Source organism: Pinus tabuliformis, chromosome 1_2 (assembly GCF_031772625.1).
Source record: "Pinus tabuliformis cultivar Carrire ecotype Pingquan chromosome 1_2, CPIR1, whole genome shotgun sequence".
Lineage (NCBI taxonomy): Eukaryota > Viridiplantae > Streptophyta > Pinopsida > Pinales > Pinaceae > Pinus > Pinus tabuliformis.
The window spans coordinates 946,819,999-946,845,891 of NC_142298.1; the positions used below are offsets into that span (position 1 = coordinate 946,819,999).

Below are 25,893 nucleotides of genomic sequence, written 5' to 3' on the forward strand. Positions count from 1 at the left end.
TTGTCTTCGAGCTTCGATTTTCTTGCACTTTGATGATTGGAATAATTTCACTATATGTGTGAGTACTATTTTTCATGTTTTATCTTGTACTTTGTCTCATGTGATGATCTATGAAATATTTTTGTTCATGAAGTTGGTGAAGCTACCCTAATGCTAATGCAAAGTTGCTAATATTATCTTTCTGAGGGATTTTTCATATGATTATTGTCAAGTATGATGAATCGTTGTCCTAGGGGTACATGAATATTCATGATTTGCCTTGATAATTCATCAATTGCAACAATAAGAAGTGTAAATTCTACTAGTGACCTAGTTGCAGCTTCAAGAGCCATACAAAGTTACTAGAAGACTCCTTGGTTGGGAATAAGCCTCTCTAAACATTGATCTCATTAGAATCCATTCTCCCAATAAGCTAAGCACTGGTGTAGTCCTAGGTGATCATCAAAAGAAAACTTTTCTCACCTCTTCTCCTTTTCTAAGGCCTAACCCTAGTAGGCTTCCTAGGGCATCACACGAAATTATTTCTAGCAGTCGAAAATCCTTGAAAAACTGTCAAGAACTACGTTGGGGTCTTCTTAAGAGGTCCTCCAAATTTGAGGTTAATCTGACCATGGCATCTCAAGGTATTGCAGGCCCTAGCTCAAAGACCATTTTTCTTCCTAGGTTTCCTTGGATTAGTACCTTCATTAGGATGATTGCATTCAAATTTCAAGAGAAATCTAATTTCTTTGATCCTCTTCTCATCCGTAACTTGGTCAAGTCCATTAGTTTGTTTTTCAACCCCAAACCCTTCACCTTGTTTGGGTCCACTAGGGCTTCTTTGTGGTCCCGTAACTTTGTAACTCCAACTTCACAAGGATTGCTTAGAAACCTTATTCTTCTAGGATTCTTTGGTTTAGGGCACCCCTTATCAAAACATACTTCTCAAACCTAGACCCGAGCATCCTCTTACGCCTTCTTAGAGAGCCACACATATTGCTTCTAAACAAGTAAGCTTATAATCTGAGCCTCTCTTGTGTATATGTTTTGGAATCACTATACATCCTATCATTGATCTATCTCTCCAAGTGATTCTTCTCATATCGGGACTCCTCCTATCTGTAAAAGTCTTTAAAGAGCAAGGAGCTTTTGCTGAAGTGACAATGAGCTATTGCTCCATTGTTACCCCTACTAGTTTGAACAATAACATGGATAACAATCACAATATTCATATTGAACAGTAACATGGATAACAATCACAATATTCATATCTTGTTTCGGAAATTTCTCGCTCTTTCAAACTGCAATGTACAACCGCTGCCTTGTGGTCGATTAGTGCTTAGCCAAAGCTTGTTTCTATTGATAAATCTAAGGTTTTGTTGTTTCCTTCGCTGTTCTTGCTGCTGAACAATCCTGTTAACATCAAATGTCCTCATGTTGGTGGACACATCATTTCCTTTCAGAGCCTTAGAATTTTGGTACACTTCTTTTTGCCGTCTATTTTCGAGTTGTTATTTCTGCACCATCTTTTTCTCTTCGATTTTCGAGTCGTTATTTCTATGCAGAAAGTAATATGATAATGAAGAGCATCGTCGTTCTTACAGCCTTGGGCTGAAGCTCATGGGCTGCTTGTCCATTCATGAGTGGTAACCACTGTCGCAGAAACATGAGTAAGGGGTGGTGATTTGGCCTTCTGCCCTGCATTTGCAACATATGAGAATAGGAAATCTCGGGAAGGAACAGATACCCTGGGTAACAGGGTAAAAGCCAGTGAACAACCAATGGTAATGTTCCTTCTCTCTCTTATGGTAGGAATAAGAACTACAACACAGTTGCTATATTTCAGTCACTTGATATGGCCTGCAAAATGAAATTTGCGATTTTCTATTTATTGTGTATATATTTTGTTGGCAGAATCTGTATTTCTGCAAATAAAATGTCCAGTTAATTACCGGAGCATCTTATTTCATTCTCATGACCAGCTGATCGTGAGTCTTTATGTAATTGGTCTTGAAAGTAGAAACCAAGGTCGAGTCTCGAAGGCTTAGAATTCTGCATTGCCAGAGTTATTTGTGTTTCATGCAACGCTGGTTTGATTGTTGCAAACAGTCCGTGTGTGTGAATCAGTTGGATGACAGAACCAATGTGTTGAGTATGGCACTTTAATATAGCTGAATTGTATTGTGTTGTGTAGGCTCATTTAAACAGAAAATGAGTTACTTTCCAGGTGTCATTGTGTTTGATGAATTGCTGCGTCGTATTCGGCACTGCATAAATTTTGAAATTAAACTTGTTTTTCCACTGATTGGTTTTGGTGTTGCAAAAAGTTTATCTTAACTTAGTGTAGATTTGGGGAATATCTCACAATTGTGGAGTCAATGTGGAGTCAATGTCGGTCTGATTGGTTTTGGTGTTGCAAAAAGTTTATCTTAACTTAGTGTAGATTTGGGGAATATCTCACAATTGTGGAGTCAATGTCGGTCTGATTTTGAAATATTCTGGGAAAACAAGCAAAGCAGTCAACCAATTAAAGCAATTAGCCAATAGGAAAACAGTGCCATCCTTTTTCTGACTGTGGGTTCCTAAACATTCCTAAAAAGCAAGCAAAGCAGTGAGCCAATCCGGAGACAATGCCATTTTTATGTATTTTGGAGATTTTTAGGGTCTATTTTATTATGGAATTTATTTTTAATTTGAGATTATTAGATTATTGATTCATACTCTTAATAATTAATAGATTATTGATTTATATTTTTAATAATTAATTATTAACATTTTGTTTATTCAAATATGATAATAAATATAATTAAATTAACTTATAAATAAATTAATTAATTTTTTTTTTCTTTTTCTATTCTTTGATCTTGTTGCTCAGTCAAATATAGCCTTTTTTTTTTATCTTAACTGAGTGTAGATTTGGGGAATATCTCACAATTGTGGAATCAATGTCTGTCTAATTTTGAAATATTCTGGGAAAACAAGCAAAGCAGTGAACTAATTAAAGCAATTAGCCAATAGGAAGACAGTGCCATCATTTTTCTGACTGTGGGTTCCTAAATATTCCTAAAAAGCAAGCAAAGCAGTGAGCCAATCTGGAGACAATGCCATTTTTTTTTATGTATTTTGGAGATTTTTAGGGTTTATTTTATTATGGAATTTATTCCTAATTTGAGATTATTAGATTATTGATTCATACTCTTAATAATTAATAGATTATTGATTTATACTTTTAATAATTAATTACTAGCATTTTGTTTATTCAAATATGATAATAAATATAACTAAACTAACTTACAAATTAATTAACTATTTATTTTTTTCCTTTCTCTATTCTTTGGTCTTGTTGTCCAGTGAAATATAGCAGTTTATTAGTAGTCCTTGATCCAGTCTAGTTGCCCAGTGAAATATAGCGGTCGGATGATCTGCTTTCTCTATCTTGTTCTTCAACTTGCCCTGATGATGAACCACACTCGTTGGTTCGAAAACGTCAACAAATGAATTTTGATGTGATTTTCGCTGAGAATTCTTCTCAATAAATTTGAGAGAAATTTATTGGAATTACAAGTTTGAGTAATTAAATTTCTATTATATATAAAATTAAAAATATATTTTATTGTGTTAAAATTTAATGAAATTTTTTTACAATTAAAATATAAATATTGTTTAGCCAAATTCCAATAAAAAACATATAATAAATTTAATGAAAATTTGTTTACCACTAACCAGGACTTCCCGAGAGGTCACCCATCCCACATCACCTCGCCTATGGCTTGAGCGCTTAACTTTAGAGTTTTCTCACAATCAAGCTCACTTAGCTTGATACACCATTTCACTAGTTTCAATCCCACTTCTTCACCACTATAAGCATCACCAGATTTAATGAGTACTAAGTATACTATTAAAAAATCATGAGAAATTAGTTAAAACTATTTCAAATTAACCAGAGACATATTCATTTCAATTTTAAAATAATAGTCTCGTATTCTATGAAACACGGAGGCTCCCGAAAAACTCCTGCTGCTCATATTTTTAGAGAGAATTTTATTGAAGCAAATGGCATCTTGCCGGTGCTATTCTAAATCCGTTCTAATATAAATTGGTGTCACACTGTTATACAAACATACAAGTCAGCCAGTAATTTTAAGGTCCACGCCTATATAGAGCAGACGAATTAAATGCAACGAGGAGAACAAATATGACGGCTGCACCGGAAGAAGCAATCAGTACATCACTGACACGCTCACAGAATGAACCGAACTGCTGACAGAAAGAAAACCAGTTGGCTCGGGAGACTCCCCTGCGAGCCACATCCACAATAGCAGCTGCTGCGGAGGCTCCTGATGTGTCCACAACGGCCATCACCTGTAACAAAGTGGATATATAAATGCCATGTTTTCACGCTAAAATTAAACCATTGGTATATGAATTTATCAATGAATGGTCAATTTTGATTAAATCATTGGTAGAATATCAATTTTCATAATAAGAATATACTAAAAAAAATATTATTATTTCTAGATTTAAAGGAAAGTTACAGGTATAAAAACTCTCATTAAAATTAAAATAAGATAAAAAGATCATCAACTCAATTTTAAAAATTAGTCTTAAGATAAAATAAACATTATTAAGATAAGAATTAATTCTCATGAGTTTTATAATAGAATTTGGTATTGTTCTATATCTAAGCTCAAAATATTACAAAATATTACAGTAAGTGTTTTATATCTATTCTCAAAATAAATACTAGAGAAAGAAAGAGTCTGTCTATTAAAAAGGTTGAAAATAAAAAACACTTTTCTTAAATTACTCAGCTTATAATTTTAATTTTCAAAATATTTATCACACTACCAACATGCCAATTAAAACAATGAAACTATAATTCTGCTTCTCCCGCTTCTCATCATCTACCAGCGAAATAGTATATTAAAAAAATTGGATTAACTAGATAGATGATTTATATTTACCGCATCAAAAATGATGAGAATAAGCTTCGAGGCCTCTACATGGGGTCTGATCATATTGAATATTGAAATTGGTAGAGATAGTATTAAGTATCCTGCTGCTATGGCATTAGCTATGACAAAATACCTGCATACAATCTAACAAAATATTTCAGTTAGGTTTAAAACTGAAATGAAAGTATAGTCCGAGTATGAACAAACTCGTCTCAAACTGAGAAAAGGATTTTTCCAACTAGGAAAGAAATTGGATAGGTTTTAATGGATACGTGAAGGCTGGCAAGTCGCTATATTTGGCCTCAAATTGGAAGAACTGCGTGAAGAAAGGAAGCTTTTCGTCTGCTGTGCCCATGGCGATGGCTGCAGCCAGCGTCGCAATTATGCCGAATATCCTCATAATGAAATCAAAGACTGCAACTTTTTTTCTCCATCCCCATACAGATGAGGCCGAGTCTGATTCCTTAAGAATATGGGCTCCTTCTGATGTAGGGCGCTCCATAATTTTTCCGAACTGGTGTATTTTCCTTCAAGTTATATTCAATTAACGAACTTGAGAAGAGCAGAGATACATGCTGTCATTTCTATGGCTGGAACCTTAACAGCCCAACACGTCTGGGAATTAGTTTATTGTAGTCAACTAGGTATAGGTTTGGGTATATGCAGCATGTCGTGGGCATACCTGCTCCACGAAGTGTCTCCATATCTTTGATTTATAATTATTGAATGGAATACCTGCTCTGTCAAAACGTCATCCCGCTATTGGCATTGAGGATGTTGCAGGTGTGGTGTCAAATTAAAATAGTCTTACTGTCGGGATTTTTATAAACTTCTGGTCGTGGATTTGGTTATAATGGTTTAGGTAAACGGCCTTTCTCGTGAATTTTCTTTTGATTTAATGCCGAGGAAAGGCAAGATCACGAGTCAAATTGAGTGAATTGATATTTGTCCTTCGTCACAAAGTCAAGAAGAAAGACATTTTAATTATTTTTAATTTACAATTTAAATAAATTTAATAATAAAAAATATTTTAATGGATTTAATAATAAGATATTTTAATTAATTTTAATGTATACTTTAAGTAAATTTAATAGCTAAAAATATGTTTATTTTCTTGCCATTACAATTTCAAATTTAAAATACCATCTTTAGGTTTTTATATATTTTATTATTTTAGAATAAAATTTTAAATAATAAATAATAAATTTTATCTATAAATTTAGTGATTTTTTTTAATTGGTAATAGAAATAATTTTATTTATCATGAATATATTAGTTTTTTATTTATATTTATCTTATATTTAATAATAAATTATTTTAGGAATTTTAAATAATACTTCTCTTGTTTAAAGATATTAACATTAAAACATCATTCCCAAGGAGGGTGCCCTAGAGTGAATTTGGGTTTTGTGAATGTCAATGCAAGGCCTGAACAGGGGTGTTTTCGGTGTTCCAGTGGCTAAAAGGAACGAAATAGAGAAGCTTCTAATGCTGCTTGAAGAACAAAACCCTGTACACAATCCTACTGAAAATCTCCAAATGGTAAATGCGTTTGTATTTCAGTGTGACACCTTCATTTCACATGAATCTAGTTGCAGGATTCCACGTCGATTCCTTCACCGCGTAGCCTCCGACCAACCATGCCTGCAACTTGAATTCTCTCTATATATATATCTATAACTTCTTTGCATATTCAATGTGGTTTTCGTAGGCTCAGTGCAAATATCCATTGCCTCTGTAATTGCGAATTCTGTGATATGAATATGATGGAACAATCAACAACTCAATTCGATTGTCTGCTCTTCGGTACTTTTGGCATGAATTCAGAAGAAATCCTGGATTCTGTTTCAATTTGAACTTTTCGCATATCTTTAATTGCATTTATCATGAACATTTTGCCAGAAATTCCAAAGTTATTTTGACGCTCTGTTTTATTTTTGTCACAGATTTGGATGATACTCTGTATCCTTCCAGTACAGGCATTGCCACAGCCTGCCGCAAGAATATTGATGGTGTGCTGTGAATTATGTCCCGTATTAAGTTTTACATACAGATTATTTTTTCCTTCCTCTATTAGAATTCAATTAGTTTTTTCTCCCTGGGTGTTGTTTCATGGATTTGATTAATGTTGTTCCAGAGTTTCTTGCACAAGTTTTCGGATTCAGCAGAGAAATTGTTTCCAGCCTCCGTACAGAATTTTATAAAACCAATGGGAGCACTCTGGCTGGGCTGAGAGTAAGATTTCCCGCCTTCCATATTCAATCTGCAAGAAAAAATCAATTCTTATTCACTCCCCTTTAAGCATCACCATGTGACAACTTCATAGAGCAGAACAGAGGTATCATTGCTTGGAGGATTTAGGCTGTTTGACTGTGACTAATAACTGTTGTTTAAAGTTGCAGAAACTGGGTTATGAGGTTGATGCAGATGAATATCACAGGTGCAATTCTATTTTGTTTGTGCTGTGAATGATTGTTTCTGTCACATTTTTCCTTTCCTACAATGAGCAAAAAAGAAAATCAATATAGAGTGCTGTGAGAGACCTATTTCAGAAAAATAGAAATAGCTTTTCAGCTTTTGTATTTAATTTTCCATGACATTCATGCTTAAATTGTATCACTAAGCATCATGGCTTAGTGAGGAGATTCACCTCTATTTCTCCCCTGAGATAATTGAAATTTATCTGGCTAGGTGCATATGCTTTATTGGCATTTTATCAAAAGGAAAATCTTATACATGTGTAATTTTCATAATTTCTAGATTTGTGCATGGGAACTTGCCATATGAAGTCATTGAACCAGACCCTGCACTGAGAAGCGTTTTGATGAGCATGCCTCAAAGGAAATTGGTAAGTATTTGGTAATGAGTTGCATAAATTCAATTTTTAGGTCAACTTCAATAGAATTTAAAGCCTTACAAGCACAAACACAATTCTATAAGGTTGCTTCCCCTGTGGATAGTTGAAAGAGATCATGAAAAATACAATAGTTGGCATTATTTCTCTAAGAATAAAATGAAATGAATGCAACCATAACTATTGTTTGGAGATATCTTATGTGCAGATATTTACAAATTCAGATAAGACTCATGCATGTAAAGTCCTAAAAAGACTAGGCTTGGAAGACTGTTTTGAGGATGTCATATGTTTTGAGAGCCTTAATATGGCTTATCCTTTTAATCAACAAACTGATGAATGCAAACCCAATACTTCTCCTGTTTTTATCAAGCCCTCAATTGAAGCCATGAAGCGTGCACTCACAATTGCAAATGCAGATCCACCAAGAACAGTAAGTTTCCAGCGTTTGTCTTTAATTTGTTTACATATTTTTACAGTGATCCTTCTTCGAACTCTTCTGCAGCTCTTCTTTGATGACAATGTCCGAAACATAGCAGGAGCAAAAGCAACAGGCCTTAATACAGTTCTGGTAAGCCCTCAAATGACCCTCAGAAATTACTAGTACATGTCATAATTTTATCAAATTGCAGGAAACTTTATAATTCTTTGTGACATAGTGGGAAAGGTTTAAGATGGAATTTATTCGTTACAGAAAAATAGTGGGGGAAAGAGAGTTCTGTGTTGTAAATTGTGAAAATTGTTTTAATAGTTTTGACCATTGGACTCGAAAACTCCTGTTCGTAGTCAAATTTCTTTTGAATCTGAGAGAAGTAAAAAGATTACTTGAAAGTCTAGATTATCATTCTTGGTGGCTTGATATTTATTGGTTTCTTACTTAATTTGGTATGTTGTTTGGGAAGGTGGGCAGCTCTGTAAAATCTGAGGAAGCTGATTATTCCCTAGAAAGTATTCATAATGTGAGGGAGGCAATTCCTGAAATTTGGAAGGAGACAACCAAATACATGGGCCATGATAGAGATGACAACTTTGACTTTTCAATTGTTAATGTGAATTCCATTGAAGAAACTCCTATTGAGGGTTAACTAGCCAAACATTCTGAAAAAATTTATCATTGAATGGAAAATGATAAAATATTCACATTTAAATAAGCTTGTAGAGTTTGTTAATTTCTACATTCAGGTCACTTGGATTGAATCCCACAACGGTTTCACAATCAAATGACCTTCTACTATGATCACTTATTGTACAAGTATGATCTAGGAAGCAATTCTCTTTGATACATTTGCAGATTTTTATGGGTCTTCTTGCAGAACCCAAAGGGCTTTAAACGCTTGTTCAATTCTGTGGCCAAGGAATCCACTACCATTGCTTCCAATTCCTTCTGCATGGACATAAAGTGTGCCCTTTCTGCCATGTTGCTAAGAACTACTGGATAAAAATGCCAAACCACAACACTGAGGGCCTGCATGCTGGTTAAACTTAAAAGCCTGAGGAAAGGTAGAGATTTGGCTGACAAGACTTCTTTGGAGACAATCAATTGTGAAAATGACCATCCAATTAATGAGAGAGAAATTTTCTACTTGAGTTCAACCCAGATTAATTCCCTTTCCCTTGCAAAGGAATGCTGATCTAGAAAGCATCAACAAAATACAAATGAGAGGAGAAGGAAACAATCAAAATCCAGCAGTGCTTGGAATGCAATCCGTCATTTGCAAGGGAAGCAATAATGCTTTTCTTCAGATTGTAGGTTGCTGAGAAGAAGAGAGCAATAACATTTATTTTTGCAGATTCTGCACTTCTTTCATCCTATTAAAGCAGCAAAAAAATTAATTATCGTTTTACATTTTAAGAATAAGATATTTGGAACCCTTTCATATGATAGGTGTAATGTCTTTCAACATGCATTGGGGTTTGTAAGTTTGAGAAATTTCAATGGGCATATGCTAAAATCGGATCCTCTGTTTATTCTGATAACTAGATAAATATGTGTATGCTATTTCTAAACAAAGACGGAATTTAATACTTACAATTACCATCGTTCTTTGGTTTTGAACTCTTATCAAAGGAAAATTCAATCAATCCATATTCCTCGATCCCACTAAATCTTGTTTTAGATGTTGAGGATTGCTAATTTATTTGTTTTCACAATTGCAGCTGTAAATGCTGATGGCTTCTTAGCACGGGATATAACATTCGAAAATGCAGCAGGGCCAGGTAGTCAACAAGCGGTAGCCCTAAGAGTAGATAGTAATCACTCTGCCTTCTACATAGGAAAGGTTATTTCATTAACATTTAAAGTAGTAGCACATGATATTAATCAAAATTCAACAATTGCATTCACACTTATATAGTTTTTTAATGTTGTTTTGAATGAAAATACTAAGTTTTCATGGTTTCTTCATAAATAAGTGTAATTTGCACAAATTCATGGTTACGTTTCTGTGTTATATGAAAGCTCAATCTATTCTATTTTGAATTTGGAATCAGGAGCCAAGTCGGCACTTCTAATACCAACTTCAATGGACATGCACAAACTATGAAAGTTGAAGAAAGCTATATAACTTCCGAGGTGGGTGTTCTTGTTTTTGTGATGCAGCAGAAAAGGAGCAGAAAAGGATCAATCCAGAAACCAAAAAGACTCAACAACACTGCAGAATACCAACTTCAATGGACATGCACAAACTATGAAAGTTGAAGAAAGCTATATAACTTCCGAGGTGGGTGTTCTTGTTTCTGTGATGCAGCAGAAAAGGAGCAGAAAAGGATCAATCCAGAAACCAAAAAGACTCAACAACACTGCAGCTGCTTGTTCCCAAATAGGGGGCTTATCTCCAAATTTTGTTTTCCCTTTCATCCATTTCTCTTCTCTAATTGCAGGGGTGTCACTAAACTGAACAAGGTACTCAATTTATATCGTGTTAAGAGGAGCCATTCTTTATTTATTTGTGGGATCGAACATATGACCTTTCCCCAATAAATAACTTATCCTGCCTGGCTTATCAGTTATCAGTCATAGTTAAGACCGATTTTATGAGTTTATGAAACATCGTTCAGATGAATTTTTAGGAGTATTACATAATGTGCAAATTTTGCATTGCAGTCACACTTCGTGTTTTTTAATCTTTCCTGTGAATTGGATCTGAATCACATTGAAACAAGTACAACAGGGGTTGTATTTAAAACCAATAAGATTCACTTAAACAAAACTCAGAGAATATGTCAAGCATCAATAGTTCTAGTTTTCTTATCAAATTTCAAAATAGAACAAATTTTACCACAAGAGAGCTCATTCCAAATTGATATTCCAAATTGATATGGTTCAGAAAAGGGCACGCCATCCCATCCCTCTTCCCATCCCTTCCCTTTCCATTTGAGCAAAACAAAGATATATTTTTATATCATCTGTGGCCATGCATTTTTTACCACAAGAAAGCTCATTCCAAATTGATATGGTTCAAAAAAGGGCACACCATCCCATTCCTTCCCTTTCCCTCCGAGCAAAACAAAGATATATTTTTATATCATCTGTGGCCTTGCATTTTTCAACAGCTTCTCTGATGCAAACAATACATAGAATATAACAGATGGACAGTTCTCATGCCTCTAATCTTAAGAAAATATTTCTACCGTAACAAGTATCACTCCATGAATATGGTGGAGAAGCAATTAATTTTTTCATTTGTTCACCCATCAAAATCAGTTTGTAATGACATTCCACGTTGCAGAATGCTTTGTCACCTCTGCATTAATCAGCAAACAGAGAATGAGATTAGCTCTTGAGAATTGGAAATTATAATCAATTCAAGGTGAATTTCAAAGATTAAAGAAAATTCTAACATAAAAACCATGTTGTGATCATTATAACAAACCTATACATGTAGATGTCCTTCCAATGGTTCAATTGTCGGTTGCAAAGAAAGCATGCTCTGAGAAAATGGGCAACATGAAACACTTCAACATTTGAATTGTTGAATTGCTTTGAGATGGGGTGGCTAACATCCCATACTCCATGTTCATGTTGTTTCCAAACAGGGCATTGCACAGTTTCACACTTGATAACCGTCAAGAGCCATCGGTAAGAGTAATCCCTGACTGTGCATTTAAGAAAAGTGTAGAACATTATACCTGTGGGTTAAACCGAGTTCAGGCAGGCCAGACCCTTGCTTACCCGGGAAAGATCACAAACCATATTCTTGTAAATAGCAAGTTTAAGGGAACCAAATCCATGGTGGTTGTCAAGATAACTAACATAGAATAACAACATAGCAAGAAAATCGTCATTCACTACACACTGAATTTAAAATAAATCCTTATGGTCACGGTATGGGTATAAGCATAAGGAGAACTAAGTTCCATTACACACAGAAATCACGGTATGGATATAAGTAGAAGGAGAACTAAGTTCCATTACATACATAAAATTGAAAGACATTCTGAAAATATAGAATAACAACATAACAAGAAAAATCGTCATTCATTACACACTGAATTTAAAATAAATCCTTATAGTCATGGTATGGGTATAAGCAGAAGAAGAACTAAGTTCCATTACATCCAGAAAATTGAAAAACAATATGAAAATATCAATCGCATTGTCTAAACTAAAAAAGCTAGGAAACTGTAGTAATCATTCTCCTTGACTAGACTATTAAGAAGAAATTAGAGCAGTTAAAACTACCTAAACGTCGTTGAAGTAGCCATAGCTAAATCTGAAACCCTCCTCCGAGAAACTCTTCCGTAGAAATTAAATAGGGTCCATGCATTAATAACAAAAAAATAAATAAGCCGCAGACTTGGTGGAACATTTGTCAACCTGGAAAAAGAAAGGAAGCACTTGGTTATTTAGGGGAAGATAATTTCAAACCACCTTCGAACTGTGATTGAGAACCATTCACTCACCTGTGAACAAGAAAACAAGACGGGTCTCATAAGACCTAGATAACTCATAGCAAAAAGGGGAGAAGAACCACTTTCAACCAAGAGAGCAATCGCAAGAGGAAGATGAGATGATGAACCCTCGTGGAGTCAATTACCCGCCAGACGAGGATTATTGCAGAGACAAGAAATGAGCAAGGTTTCCGCTCCTGTAAGCCAAGGGAGAGGTCGAGGATTGGTATCCTCACTCCAGAAGCTGGGTAATGGATCGTTCTTTGCTTCAGAAGGTGTCGCATTAGCTGAACCTTAGCTAGACTTTTCCCTGCTTTCAGGGCGGACAACATGTCAGGCATATATCCTGCCTCCTTCATCCGCTTAGACAAGTGATCCAGCATTGCATAAATTCTCTCTGACTGTGGGTGTGATCTATCTCCTACAATAAATTTGTGCACCACATTCTTGATTTCAATCCAACTACATCCAGGATTCTTCTTTACCTCCCTATCTTTCATCATTCTTCTCACCTTTGCAACATCATCCCACTTGCCTGCAGCAGCATAAATATTTGACAGCAAGACATAGGAAGCTGCATTTTGAGGTTCCAAATCAAAAAGGTGTTCTGCTGCACGTCTACCTATATCAAGGTTTCCATGGACTCTGCAAGCACCAAGCAAGGCCTTCCACAGAATAGCATCAGGCTCATAAGGGATGGAGTTGATAAGGTCCTCTGCTTCATCCAAGTGCCTTGAACGACCAAGAATATCTACCATGCAGACATAGTGCTCCACTCTTGGTCTAATACCATGATGCTGACTCATGGATAAGAAATAGTGCCAGCCTTTGTCCACTAGGCCTGTATGACTACATGCAGCCAGAACACCAAGAAATGTAACGTGATTTGGAGTCAAGCCTGCTTGTTGCATTTCTTCAAAGAGTAGTAATGCCTCCCTGCCATGTCCATGCTGAGCATATGCTGATATAATTGTGGTCCATAAGACCGTGTCAGGTTTGTAAATTTTATCAAATGATAGCCGTGCATCATCTAGGTTCCCATCTAGGTTCCCACATTTAGCATACATATCAACTATGGCACTTCTCACAAAAACATCTGACTCAATCCCACTTTGATTATTTGAGCATGAACCTGTTTGCCCTGTTCCAGGGTTGCTAGGCCAGCACATGAACTTAACACAACCAATTAACCAATTCTTTGTTCCTATGTAGCATCCTTGCTTTGACATAAGTTGGACATAGATGAGGACTTACACCGACATTCCATATTCAACAGCTCTACTTAGACATTGACATAACTCATATAGACATCTCTATGATTGGGACTCAGCAACAGACAAACTCTGCTGTCAACTCAGCAGCTTATGAAATGGCCAGAGTCTTCTTAAAAATTTCAATATTTCTACAGTTGAGGATTGTAGCAAAGCTCAGGGATCAAACTTAACTCCATGCTTATGAGGCATCCGCGTTCTCACAGTTACTTGCAGCTCATTCTCAGTTTTAATGGGAAGGTGATATATGGTGTATTATTGTTGTAGTGGCAGGGGATGGATTTTAATTGTTGGTTGGACCAAAAGAAATTGATGCAAATCAATATTAACTAGTTATTGATAATTTTGCCCACTGAGTTCCCTGAGGTCGAGTATAATGCTTTCCTTGCTTATCAAAGAGTATTGATTCTTTTCAATAGGAGTAGCATGTGAGTATCAGTTTTATAAAGAAGATTCTTTTTATTATTAATAAAAATATAGATAGTTAGTTTCATTTTAAAGGGTTATAAATATGAGTTATAAATACAAGACTTAAAAGGTTGTAAATATTTCAAGGGTTGTAAATATGAGTTATTAATTGTTTTTACTCAAAACATGATAAATAGCAATTTAGCAATTTCTTTTTAGTTGAGTGACTCAAATTCATGTTTCTTTAGGTTGACGGTAAACCCACTAAAGTGGAAAAAATTGTGATTCCAATAATTAGAGGATTTGTCATCATGGGGTGATAAGAAATTTAATATTCCAAGAAGAGGAGGTAGTAGTAGATTCTAAATAAATTAGCAATGCAATAACATAAATGTTTGCAACAAATTTAAAGAGATCCACCTTGTTGAATAATGCACACACTACATGGATAATGGATTTCCGCACTTTATGCCTTACGGCGTTTTCTTTGCAACATCTGGTGCAAATGCTAGTTATAAACTTATGGTCGTGGATTTGGTTATAATGGTTTAGGTAAACGGCCTTTCTCGTGAATTTTCTTTTGATTTAATGCCGAGGAAAGGCAAGATCACGAGTCAAATTGAGTGAATTGATATTTGTCCTAAGTCACAAAGTCAAGAAGAAAGACATTTTAATTATTTTTAATTTACAATTTAAATAAATTTAATAATAAAAAACATTTTAATGGATTTAATAATAAGATATTTTAATTAATTTTAATGTAAAATTTAAGTAAATTTAATAGCTAAAAATATGTTTAATTTCTTGCCATTAAAATTTCAAATTTAAAATACCATCTTTAGGTTTTTATATATTTTATTATTTTAGAATAAAATTTTAAATAATAAATAATAAATTTTATCTATAAATTTAGTGATTTTTTTTAATTGGTAATAAAAATAATTTTATTTATCATGAATATATTAGTTTTTATTTACATTTATCTTCTTTTTAATAATAAATTATTTTAGAAATTTTTAAATAATATTTTTAAACATATTTCTCTGGTTTAAAGATATTAACATTAAAACATCATTCCCCAAGGAGGGTGCCCTAGAGTGAATTTCCCCATTTTGCTCTCACTTAATGGAAAAACATCCCCCACATAGATCAACATTGTTTCCACCCCATAGACAATGTGAAATGCATCAACCCAATGATGCCCAGCCAAATGACTCTTCAATGCCATCATGATAACAAGTACTAGACTAGTACAACTCCAAGTAGAGTTGTCTCACACCAAATGATGAACACTCTATATTATCATGCCGCAATGATAGTCTACCATCATTACTAGAACTCCCACATTCAATCCTTTGAGGGCATGGTAATCAGGGGCACCTCTCATCATAATCACCTCGGTATCATGCACAATCTTGAATGCAGAACTACGTAAGCGGTGATCTCTTTAAAATAAGTTTCGTGCGCTCTAATGATGGACAAAATGTTCCTTCTTGGTCTTAGAATTTTTTTTTCAAATCGAGATGCCTTCACCTCCTTATCAAGATCATGCACAGTTTCCTACATATATTATCTTATCTATATGTCTAATTTGACCTCGTGTGACCTATAATTTGAGCAACAACAAATTGTGTCATCTGCTTCTTCAATGTAAGCTCCTCCACCACCAAGGAAGGTCATTGTCACTCCAATTCAATTCCCTTCAAATCGAATTTCTATTATTTGTTCCTCTCTTTGGCATCATGGATTTTGGATCAGAGCATCCTTACCCAATAGCTTAATTTGATCCAACCTTGTAATCAATATTCATCTCTCTTAGCGCCCCTCATTTGATTCTCAATCCAGTTTCAATGTCATCTCCCCCCTGTTTTCACTTTGTCCTCATACGACCTTCACTCCTCTGGCTCTATATCAAATTTCATCTCTCTTGATTGTCCTTCACCTGTGATCATACCCTCACTATCCCTCAATCACTCCTCATTCAACTAAATTAAACCCCTTGTTTTTACCCTTCTCCCTCTTCTTTCTCCCACCAACCCTCTCTCGTCAATATAACTCAAAGAAATCTTGTAGACTCTCATCAAGGAAGCGGTAGAGGTTTCCCCTCTACTTTCACTCCCTCATCCAATAATCCACCTCTTGCCTCTCAATAAAGAGCCTAAAATCAAGCCAACCAATCCCAACATCACTATGAAGAGGTCATCTTAGACCTAGTTTTCCATGTGATTGCTCTCTATGAAGCCCTTATCAACCAAGAGCATAGATATATACCAAATAAACATGTGGAGGAAAAAGCTCAAAATTGGATTATGCAGAAATAGCTTGAAATTTGCATCTACAAATGAATTCAAATGGAAAATAATAGACACAATTTTCTTCTACTCAATATACGGAAGGGAAAACATACATAGAAACGCATGCAATCATCAATCACAAAGAAAAAAATATTTCTACTAGGGAACCCAACTTGGAAAAACCCCTCCCCAATTTGTATTATATCATATGAGAATATAGATCTATTACAATGACTAATTCAATCCTTGAAGCTCAATCTGCACTGCAACCAATCTCCTCCTAAGTTTGCTCTGGACAAGACTTAGCCAAAATAGGCCTCTTGCTTCCTCTTATTTCCTTGCACAATTCCTGCTCCTAAAGAATAGGAAGAGCTCCTATTTACTTGCGTGATCACAAGAGAATTCCTCACCTGCTACATGAAAACTATGTACACTCACTAGTATACAATAATGATTACATTAATGAATCTCCTATTTACTTGTGTGATCACAAGAGAATTCATCACCTGCTACATGTAAACTATGTACAGTCACTAGTATACAATAATGATTACATTAATGCATTTTTCCTCCACTCAACTAAGCAATTTGAATTGTATGCATGACTAGGGCTATTTTTAGTAAATTGACTAGTTAGATGAGAGATCAATGAGTTAACAACAATTACAACTACTCAATTGAACACATCTTAACTTTATTCATGACTAGAGCTCAGATAACTAAGTTTCGCTAACTATAACTCCACTAGATTGTTAGATCTTAGCAATCAACTCATACATAACTCTACTCTTTGCACACAAAATCGAATTGACTGAATTATCTAAGTGGCTTGGCCATGTCACTCCTACTAACTGAAACTCAAGTCATCTTGTTGATGTGGAAATTCAAATTTCTCCATTTGACTAAGGCACAAGTCAAATGAAGCCTTCTCTTGCTACAATTTAACACTCCCTCTTAGCAAGAAAAGGGTTTTTCACAACCCTAATCCTAGTCCTCCTAAGGAATGTATTGTAACACAACTAACACTCCCTCTCATTGTCGTTATTTATATTGCAACAACTGTAATTGAGAAGCATCTATAATACTAAATCAATTCTGTCTTTAAGTTGCAATTGTCTCGTAAGTCTCTCACTACTACTCTCTTATGCTCTGTAACTCAAGATATGACTTCATCAACTGACATTGATCCTTATGTTATTGAATAATGTAGGCCCCTGCAGCAAGGGAAATGATCTATGAGAAGAGTATACTACAATTGTTGCTATTCTCCTATGAACCCTACCCAAATCTTTGCACCTCTGGGACTAAGACTTTACATCACCCTAGCTCACTCTTGGAGGTATAATTGCATGCATGGCAAAATATACCTCTAGCTTGTAGATATTTTTAACTCGAACACCATTATTTTTACTTGTCCAGTAGCAACATGCTTTAGATATGCCTTCCCTCTATTGAACACCGCATCATATCCTATGTCTTCAAGTACAGCTACAGAAACTATATTTGTATTTAGGCTAGGAACATACATTACATTCTTTAGGTGAATATGAGAGCCACACCCCCTATTAAAGGTGATAGTTCCAATCCCTTTGGTACTATATTTACCATCATATCCAACCTCTATGGGTAATTGTAGGTCCTTCTCCTCTAAGATTTTGAAGAACTCCTTATTTCTTGTCATATAATATGAAGCACCAGAGTCTAGGTATCACTCACTCCCTCTTATTGTGTTTTCCATGCAAGAAATGAGGGTGAAATCCAACTCGAATTATGATGTGAGAGCATGTCCTGTTGCTATTGGTGCAAGATCCTTGTTGGCTTTCTTATGTGGACACTTGGTTGCATAGTGTCCATACTCATGGCAGTGAAACCATTTAATTTTACTTAGGTCTTTCTTCTCTCCATGATTCCAGCTGTATTCTTCCTCGCCTTGGGCCTTTTTTCCTTTGGAATTATTTCCTTTTCGAACTAGAGCTCAATATTCTTCCTCATCAGATCTGGATAAGACTCCATCTCTAATGTTTCTTCTAATCTCCTCCAATACCAAGTCAGACCAGAGCCTCTCCCAATTTGGGAGCTTGTCCCTTCAATTAATTGAATCTTGATAGTTGTGCTATGACTTTAGAATACCAAGGAGTGCTAAGCTCACAAGATCATATGGCGACACAATCTCTCCTGCTCCTCCAAGTTCATCCCTGACCTAAGTGAATCTGGATAGGTACTGAACAATGGTTTCATTTTTCTGCATTTGAATGTTTCTAAGCTTATCTTTCAATGCCAATTTTTTGGCATCACTATTACTTTCGAATATCTTTGTGAGGGTTTTCCACATTTCATAAGCAATTTTCATGCCATGCAAACTCAAAACCACATGGTCTTTGACTCCCTCCAGGATAATCCTCCTGGATTTTGTTATGTCTTTCTTCCACTGAGCCAGCTATTGTGCATTTGATGTTATTAATTTTGGAATATCATTTTGTGTGTACTCCAATACTCCATTGTCATCCAACAAAACTTCCATTCTATCTTTCCAAGCTATGAAATTTGAAGTGCCCTCCAATGCCTTATGTTATTGTGATGTTTATTGATATTATTTGTTAATTATAATTAAAAAATATATACTAAATATATATCCATTTATAATTATTAAAATAAATATTTATTACAAATTAAATTATATATATATATAGATATATAAAATCCACACAAGTTTTCTAATACATAATCTTAGAATTAAAAGCAATCATCCTTATGCTCTCCGTCTTGTAAAAGTTGCAAAGGCTACTAGACCACGTTTAGACTAACATTGTGATAAAATATTTGTTATATGTTTATAAATGACCCTTCAAATTCTATTATTGTCTTTTAAAATAAAGTATATATTAGAGGATTTGATATGGAGTTGTTTTTAGTGTTATTTTTTAGAGTGTCTGGTGTTACGATCTCGTAGAAAAGTTTGTGGTGAAATTTTGATTTGTGTTAATTAAATTAGTTACTTTTTATTGTATATATGGATTTATCATCCTGAAAAACTTTCAAGGCACTTTTATTGTGCAGGGGATACCCACGAAACTTGTGATTTCAATGAATTCCTACTGGATTTTAGAGAAATTAGAGTAGAAAAATCCACTCGAAAAGCTTCCAAAAAATCTTACTAAAGACATCTCGCTTCGATATTGAAAAATGATTTAAGAAAATGCATATTATTAATAGTATTTTTATAACTAACATTAAAAAGAAAAAAGATATATATCTATATATATATATATATATATATATATATATTTGGAATAGGCTTTTTAAAATTTTAATTTAATTATTAATAATTATTAAGTAATCGGGGATTTAATTTGTGTGGAATATTTTAAATTAATTTTAGTAGTGTACCTAAATCAAAGATTGAGATTTATCTCCAAATTATTAAATCATTTTTTTCCTTTCAATTGAATTGATTAATTTTAAGAAATGACATATGAACAAATGCCATATGAAATGATTTATGATATTTTGGACTTGTCGTATTGGTATTGTAATGATGCCTATTTACAAATTTAGAATCTTTGTAGAAAAGTGGGGATAAATCTCCATAATTAAGAAGTTTGTTCAATGATTTTAAATGTATATATATTTAAGTTATATACTAACATTTTTTTATAATAAATAATAATGATAATCTAAAACAAAGTTATAATTTAATGAGTTTTTATGATTTTTTTTATTTTTTTTTATTTTAGTAATATGTATTATGAAGTGTTTTGATGTTTATTATAAATTGATACCTATCAGCATTTACTGACCATTTTATTTATATGACTATACTACTTTACAAATAACTATAGTGAAAAACTTAAGACAAACGTTTTTTTATTAAATTTTTATATATTAATATTAACATAATTATCATTATGATGAATATAATCAAATATTGATATTAACAAATATTGTGCTATAATTGATACTATAATTATATTTTGACTATAATAACTATGCAATTGTGAATTATTTTTTGGCGCATATATATATATATATATATATATATATATATATATATATATATGATATTTTTTTAAGGTTTAAGTTCATTTAAAAACAAAGTTAAAATATAATATAACGATATACTCTATATCAATTCATAATATCACCTACAATAATTGAATTTAAGGGAAAGGGTGACAACATTCTTTGTAAATATCTAAAATAATACACATATGACTATTTTTAATTTAAAAAAAAATAAATTAATACCAAAATTTAAATTATTAATTATGTTTTTTTATATTATTTTAGAAGTTTAAATTTTCATTTATTTAAAATATAAAATATTTACATGGAGAGTCCTCTCTACTTTGAAATCGGAATTTGATAATTTTAATTTAAATACTAATAATTACATTATAGATAATCGGGTGCATTTTAGAACAAAACTTTCATAATTTTAATGTTTAATTATCAATAATTATTAGATAGATGGTAAGGATTTAATTTCCATGGAATATTCTAGAACATTCATGATAGTATGCACAAATCAAAAGTCGAGATTTATCTCCAAAATTTAGTTAGACTCTTTTTTACCTTTTAATTAAATTGATTAATTATAAAAAAAATGCCATATGAATGAGCGCCATTTGAAATGAGTTATGGTTTTTTGGATATGTAGTATTGATAAGCCATGGCCTTTTACCATTACATTATAACAAAGTATATATACAAATTAAGAATCTCCATGGTAATGTGAGGGTAAGTCTCCATAGTTAAAAATCTTGTTTCATGTTTTTGTGAATGTATACATGTTTAATACTTATATTAACTATTTTATAATAATAATAATAATAATAATAATAATAAAAGTTATAATCTAGTTATATATTTTTAAAATTTTTAAATTTTAGCACAATGAGGCATATCATGAAATAAGTATTTTAATACTTATTATAAATTGATTCCTATCCTCAATTTTAAACCATTTAATTGGTTTGGGATATGCTTTGTAGCTCAATATGAAGGTGATGTAGTAGTGGTGGAAATGTTTGTAAACATTTAGATCTTTGCTCAAATAATAAATAATAAAACATTAATAATAATAGAGAGCCTAATTCAAGGGAAATTTTGTAAATGAGAATACTTTTATATACAAATATTTGAAATTTATACAATATAAGTAATGTTATTAAGAACCATCGTGGATCTATATTAACTAAGGATCTACCAAGTTATGAGAGGAATCATATCTCTCGAAGTGTAAGTCTTTTCTCAATTTTTGCACTTATTTTCTCAATTTTTCACTTAAAAGAAGTTTGCATATTGAGAGATTTGATCTCTCTCTGCATTTGGTAGATCGAGAGTTAAGATGGATATATAGTGGTTTATATGGCTACGCTGATTATTAGGTAGATGGTAGGGATTTAGTTTGCATAGAATTTTCTAGAATATTCTTAGTCATAGTCATAGATAAAAGTTGAAATGTATCTACAAATCAATTATGCCCTTTTCCCCTTCTTAATTAAATTGATTAATTAAAAGATGTCATTAAACATTTGTCATATAAACATGAATTGCAATTTTTTGGGTATGTAGTATTAGTAAGACATGGAATTGGCTCATTGGATTTTCACAAAGCTTATTTAGAGGTTGAGAAATTGTATGGTAAATTGAAGGTAGTCTCCATGGTTAAAAAAATTGTTACATGTTTTTTTTAAATGTATATATATTTAACTCATATATTAATTATTTTTATAACTAGAGTAACAAAAAATGACTGGAATGTATAATAAGCATCAAAACACTTACCATCTCATGGTACTAAAAAAAATCATAAAAGCTAATTAAATTATAAAATTATTTAAAATAATAATGATAATAATAATAAATCAATCTATAAGTTAGGCTTAGTCTAACTTATAGAAGAAATGACTTTTTTCACTACATTTTTTAAAATCTTGAGTTTGAATTGTGATTTTGAATTGTTTAATATGCATAGTTCAAGTGCCTCGGGGTTTTTGAGGGTGTTGAATCCATATATGCATTCAAAAATGTATTTTAAACAACAACAAAAAATCTTGAAATTATATATTTTGGTGAATTAACGTCAAAAAGACTATTTCGTCTATAAATTAGACTTTGCCTAAAAGTTCAACATTTATACATTTAAGAAAACATGGAACAAGATTCTTAACCATGTAGGTATACTCTCTTTTTAAATAGAGATTCACAGACTTTGTTATAATATCATTAGCCAATCATTTGCTTAAGCAAGATTCGATCCTTCTTTTTCATTAAACCACTAGTAAATTTACAGAATAAACACAAGCCATGAACCCATCATGGACTTCAGAAAACCAAGGGCGTGTTGCCACAGTAATGACCCAACCCTTCACTCCATATAATGATAATCTTTCAAATAAAACCTGAGTTTGACTAATAAAATTCCAAAACCTAATGTAAAGTACCTCTACCCTACCATTTCTCTGTCACGGATTGCCTGATAAGACCTGTGGCCCCACCAAAACAACACTTTCCAATCTAACTGTTGATTCACATTGCGAGACCGGACAGTTAAACAAAATATCGTCTGGCCAAGATGTGCGACCAATAACTCGCGATGGATGGTGGTTTTAGAGCCGTACCCTTGCCACGCATCAGGAGCCCAATGGAATCGCTCCCATAAAACCAAAACCACTTACCATTTCTTAGTCGTGTGATCACTCGGATACCACTTGAGCCTGGTTTTCCATTACGAGAGAAGAAAGGAGAGGAACGACATTCGTTGGAAAAAAAAGTACCTCCCTTTTCCGCCCAAGCCCCGGTTAATACTTGCTACAGAAACTGTCGCTGACTGTGTAATGCACCCTGTGGGGCAAACCGAAAGGAAAGGGGAATGGCACATTAACAGCAAGGCATTCATCTTGCCTTTCTTTCAGGCACCAACCCGAATGTTGAGATCGACCCAATATTAGACTTCTTCATTCAGTGCCTTTCCCGCTGGCTCAATGTTGAAAAATTTCTCTGTCTTCTGCCACTTGTTCTTCGCATAGAGCTTTTATTTAGCCCTGAGGCATCTCCTGCCACTTCATCTCAAATCTGCACTCTGAATTAATCACCCCTTGGTTAGCTAGAGTATCCGCTAGTTTGTTGGATTTTATTCTAACACGGTTGAAACTCACGGTTCGTAGACTCTGGATATGCTTTTGAATTCTTTGATATACTTGTATGAGTCTCCAATGTTTTGAGACCCTTTCTGGTGTTGCTCCCTAACTGATTCTTTTAACCGCTTTTATGGAGATCTCTGAGTCTGCTTCTACAATGACATTTGAGCTATAATTTCGACTCAGTAGCTTGAGACATTGTTCTAAAGCCATTAATTCAGCCATATTTTTTGTGGCTTTACCTAAGTGGTAGTGAAATATAAAGATAATGACTCCTTCTTCATTTCTTAAAACCTCTCCATATCCTGTTGTTCCGGGGTTACCTTTTCAAGCACCATCAATATTGCATTTTAGAAAACCTTTCGGTGGAGGATGCCAGAAGTCCTTTTTCTTCTCCAGATGTCCATCCTTTCTACTGAATCTATTGGGAGTGATCTCATGCATTCTTAGTTGTCTGAGAGTTCTCATCTCCTTTTCTGTGGGAGGGTTCTTGGGATAATTACGAACAGAGGTGCTAACTGTCTCCTTAATTTGCTTCAAGATCAGATCCAATAGGTGCAGAGGACTAGTCTTATCATCCTTGAAAATCATTTTATTCCATTCTTTTCAAACATTCCAGATAATGAAGCTTGGTGTAAAGACCCAGGCCAAATCAAGGATCTCATTCTCCAAAAAGTTCCTTCTCCACTTGATTAGAGTGTTAGTGATGTTGCCTTTATCTATGTCTGTCTGCTGGAAAAAGGTGGCAAAAGCATCCCACAGCCATGAAGTATAGGTGCAACTATTGAGAATTTGCTCCATTGTTTCCTCTCGAGCTTCACAAAGCTTACATATCGAAGGCCCAACGACCCCTCTTTTCCTTATGTTGTCCCAAGTCAAAATTTTATTGTGATGAACTAACCACATAAAAAGCTTGATCTTCATCCACCCTTGGTGCCTCCAAAGTTGTTGCCATGGATTCGTTGAAACATTGGGATCTAGGTTCATGATGATTCTTTTTGCTTCCTTAAGGCTAAAGGAGCCTTCTTTGTTGAGTCCCCATCTTAATTGATCCTGCCCCTTCATTAGCCAATAATTTGAGTTATCAATACCACATGTCAAAAAAATAGTAACTAGTGTTCATATGGCACATGTTTGTATGTCATTCTTTCAATTAATCCATAAGGGCATGATTAGTTTTGAAATATATGGCAATATTTAGTTATGACTAGTACTAACAATATTTTATAATATTCTATGGATGTTAGATCCCCACCATTTGCCTCATCACTAGCACCACTATATAAGTTAAATGATTGATACATACCTATGGGCATCGATGCATAATAAGCATCAAAAAGTTTATTCCATAATAGGATATTGTTTAAATTTTCAATTAATCAATTTAATTAAAAAAGAAAATAATAATAATTATTTTGAAGATAAATCTCAAGTTTTGATTTGTTTAAATTATTATGAATATTATAAAACATTTAATAAAATACTTACCATTCATTTATTTAATAATTATTGATAATCAAATTAAAAATTTGAAAACTTTATTACAAATATAACCTAATAATTTAAAACAAAAATATAATTTTATTACTAAATATTTTTAATATAAAAAACATCAAATATTTTATAAAATTATAATTTTAATATTAATTCAAATTTATTAATTATTTAAATTATATAAATACCCTACATTACATTAAAAACTAATTTAGCTTTTTTAACTTTAAAATAATCACACATAGTAATAAAAATTTTGAAATGTACACAATGACACAAGTAGAAGTAGTAGGCTCAAGGAAGGATTTTAGTGGGAAGCTAGATGCGTTCATTGCAATGCCTTCAATAACAAACCGGGCTAAAGATTTGATATTTATTTTAAAAATATTTGTTGTTTATTTAATTAGTATAAATTTATTTTAATTTTGGATTTATTAAATTTATTTATATCAAATTTATTTAGATATATAAATTAATTTAGATTCAGTTGAGTTAATTGAATTTTAATTACATATTTTTCTTATTACTTTTTGTTTTCATTAATAGTTTTTGAATGATAAGAAGAGTTATTACTTCCTTATTCCAAGAAGCCAAGCCTCAGCTTCC

At 33.3% G+C, this 25,893-nt stretch overlaps 2 protein-coding genes and 1 long non-coding RNA gene across 20 annotated transcripts; 1 reads left to right on the top strand and 2 right to left on the bottom strand.

Annotated features, from left to right (window-relative positions):
* Window positions 1-3,984: 3,984 nt before the first annotated feature.
* Window positions 3,985-5,545, bottom strand: LOC149209079 (casparian strip membrane protein 1-like). The gene is made up of 3 exons (XM_089394206.1): window positions 5,207-5,545; window positions 4,944-5,067; window positions 3,985-4,341 (listed from the first exon to the last, which is right to left on the bottom strand). The coding sequence occupies exons 1-3, from the start codon at window positions 5,434-5,436 to the stop codon at window positions 4,120-4,122; spliced, it is 576 nt and encodes a 191-aa protein (XP_089250332.1). The 5' UTR covers window positions 5,437-5,545; the 3' UTR covers window positions 3,985-4,119.
* A 798-nt stretch (window positions 5,546-6,343) lies between these two features.
* On the top strand, window positions 6,344-10,894 carry LOC149209080 (uncharacterized protein C24B11.05-like). 18 transcript variants are annotated; one of them, XR_016252824.1, is made up of 10 exons: window positions 6,344-6,476; window positions 6,646-6,740; window positions 6,881-6,946; window positions 7,072-7,169; window positions 7,331-7,374; window positions 7,695-7,782; window positions 7,997-8,221; window positions 8,294-8,359; window positions 9,946-10,067; window positions 10,279-10,894. XR_016252824.1 is itself a non-coding variant. In XM_089396281.1 (9 exons), the coding sequence occupies exons 2-9, from the start codon at window positions 6,692-6,694 to the stop codon at window positions 8,871-8,873; spliced, it is 819 nt and encodes a 272-aa protein (XP_089252407.1). In that variant the 5' UTR covers window positions 6,344-6,476; window positions 6,646-6,691; the 3' UTR covers window positions 8,874-10,004. The 18 variants fall into 18 exon arrangements, 8 of the variants coding, with proteins under 8 accessions (XP_089252407.1, XP_089252411.1, XP_089252408.1 ...); XR_016252823.1 differs by having other exon boundaries at window positions 9,946-10,005; XR_016252826.1 differs by having other exon boundaries at window positions 9,946-10,005; window positions 10,388-10,894.
* Window positions 10,895-11,160: 266 nt separating this feature from the next.
* Window positions 11,161-13,199, bottom strand: LOC149209081 (uncharacterized). The gene is made up of 2 exons (XR_016252827.1): window positions 11,661-13,199; window positions 11,161-11,531 (listed from the first exon to the last, which is right to left on the bottom strand). It is a non-coding gene; the product is annotated as an uncharacterized LOC149209081 (long non-coding RNA).
* Window positions 13,200-25,893: the final 12,694 nt, after the last annotated feature.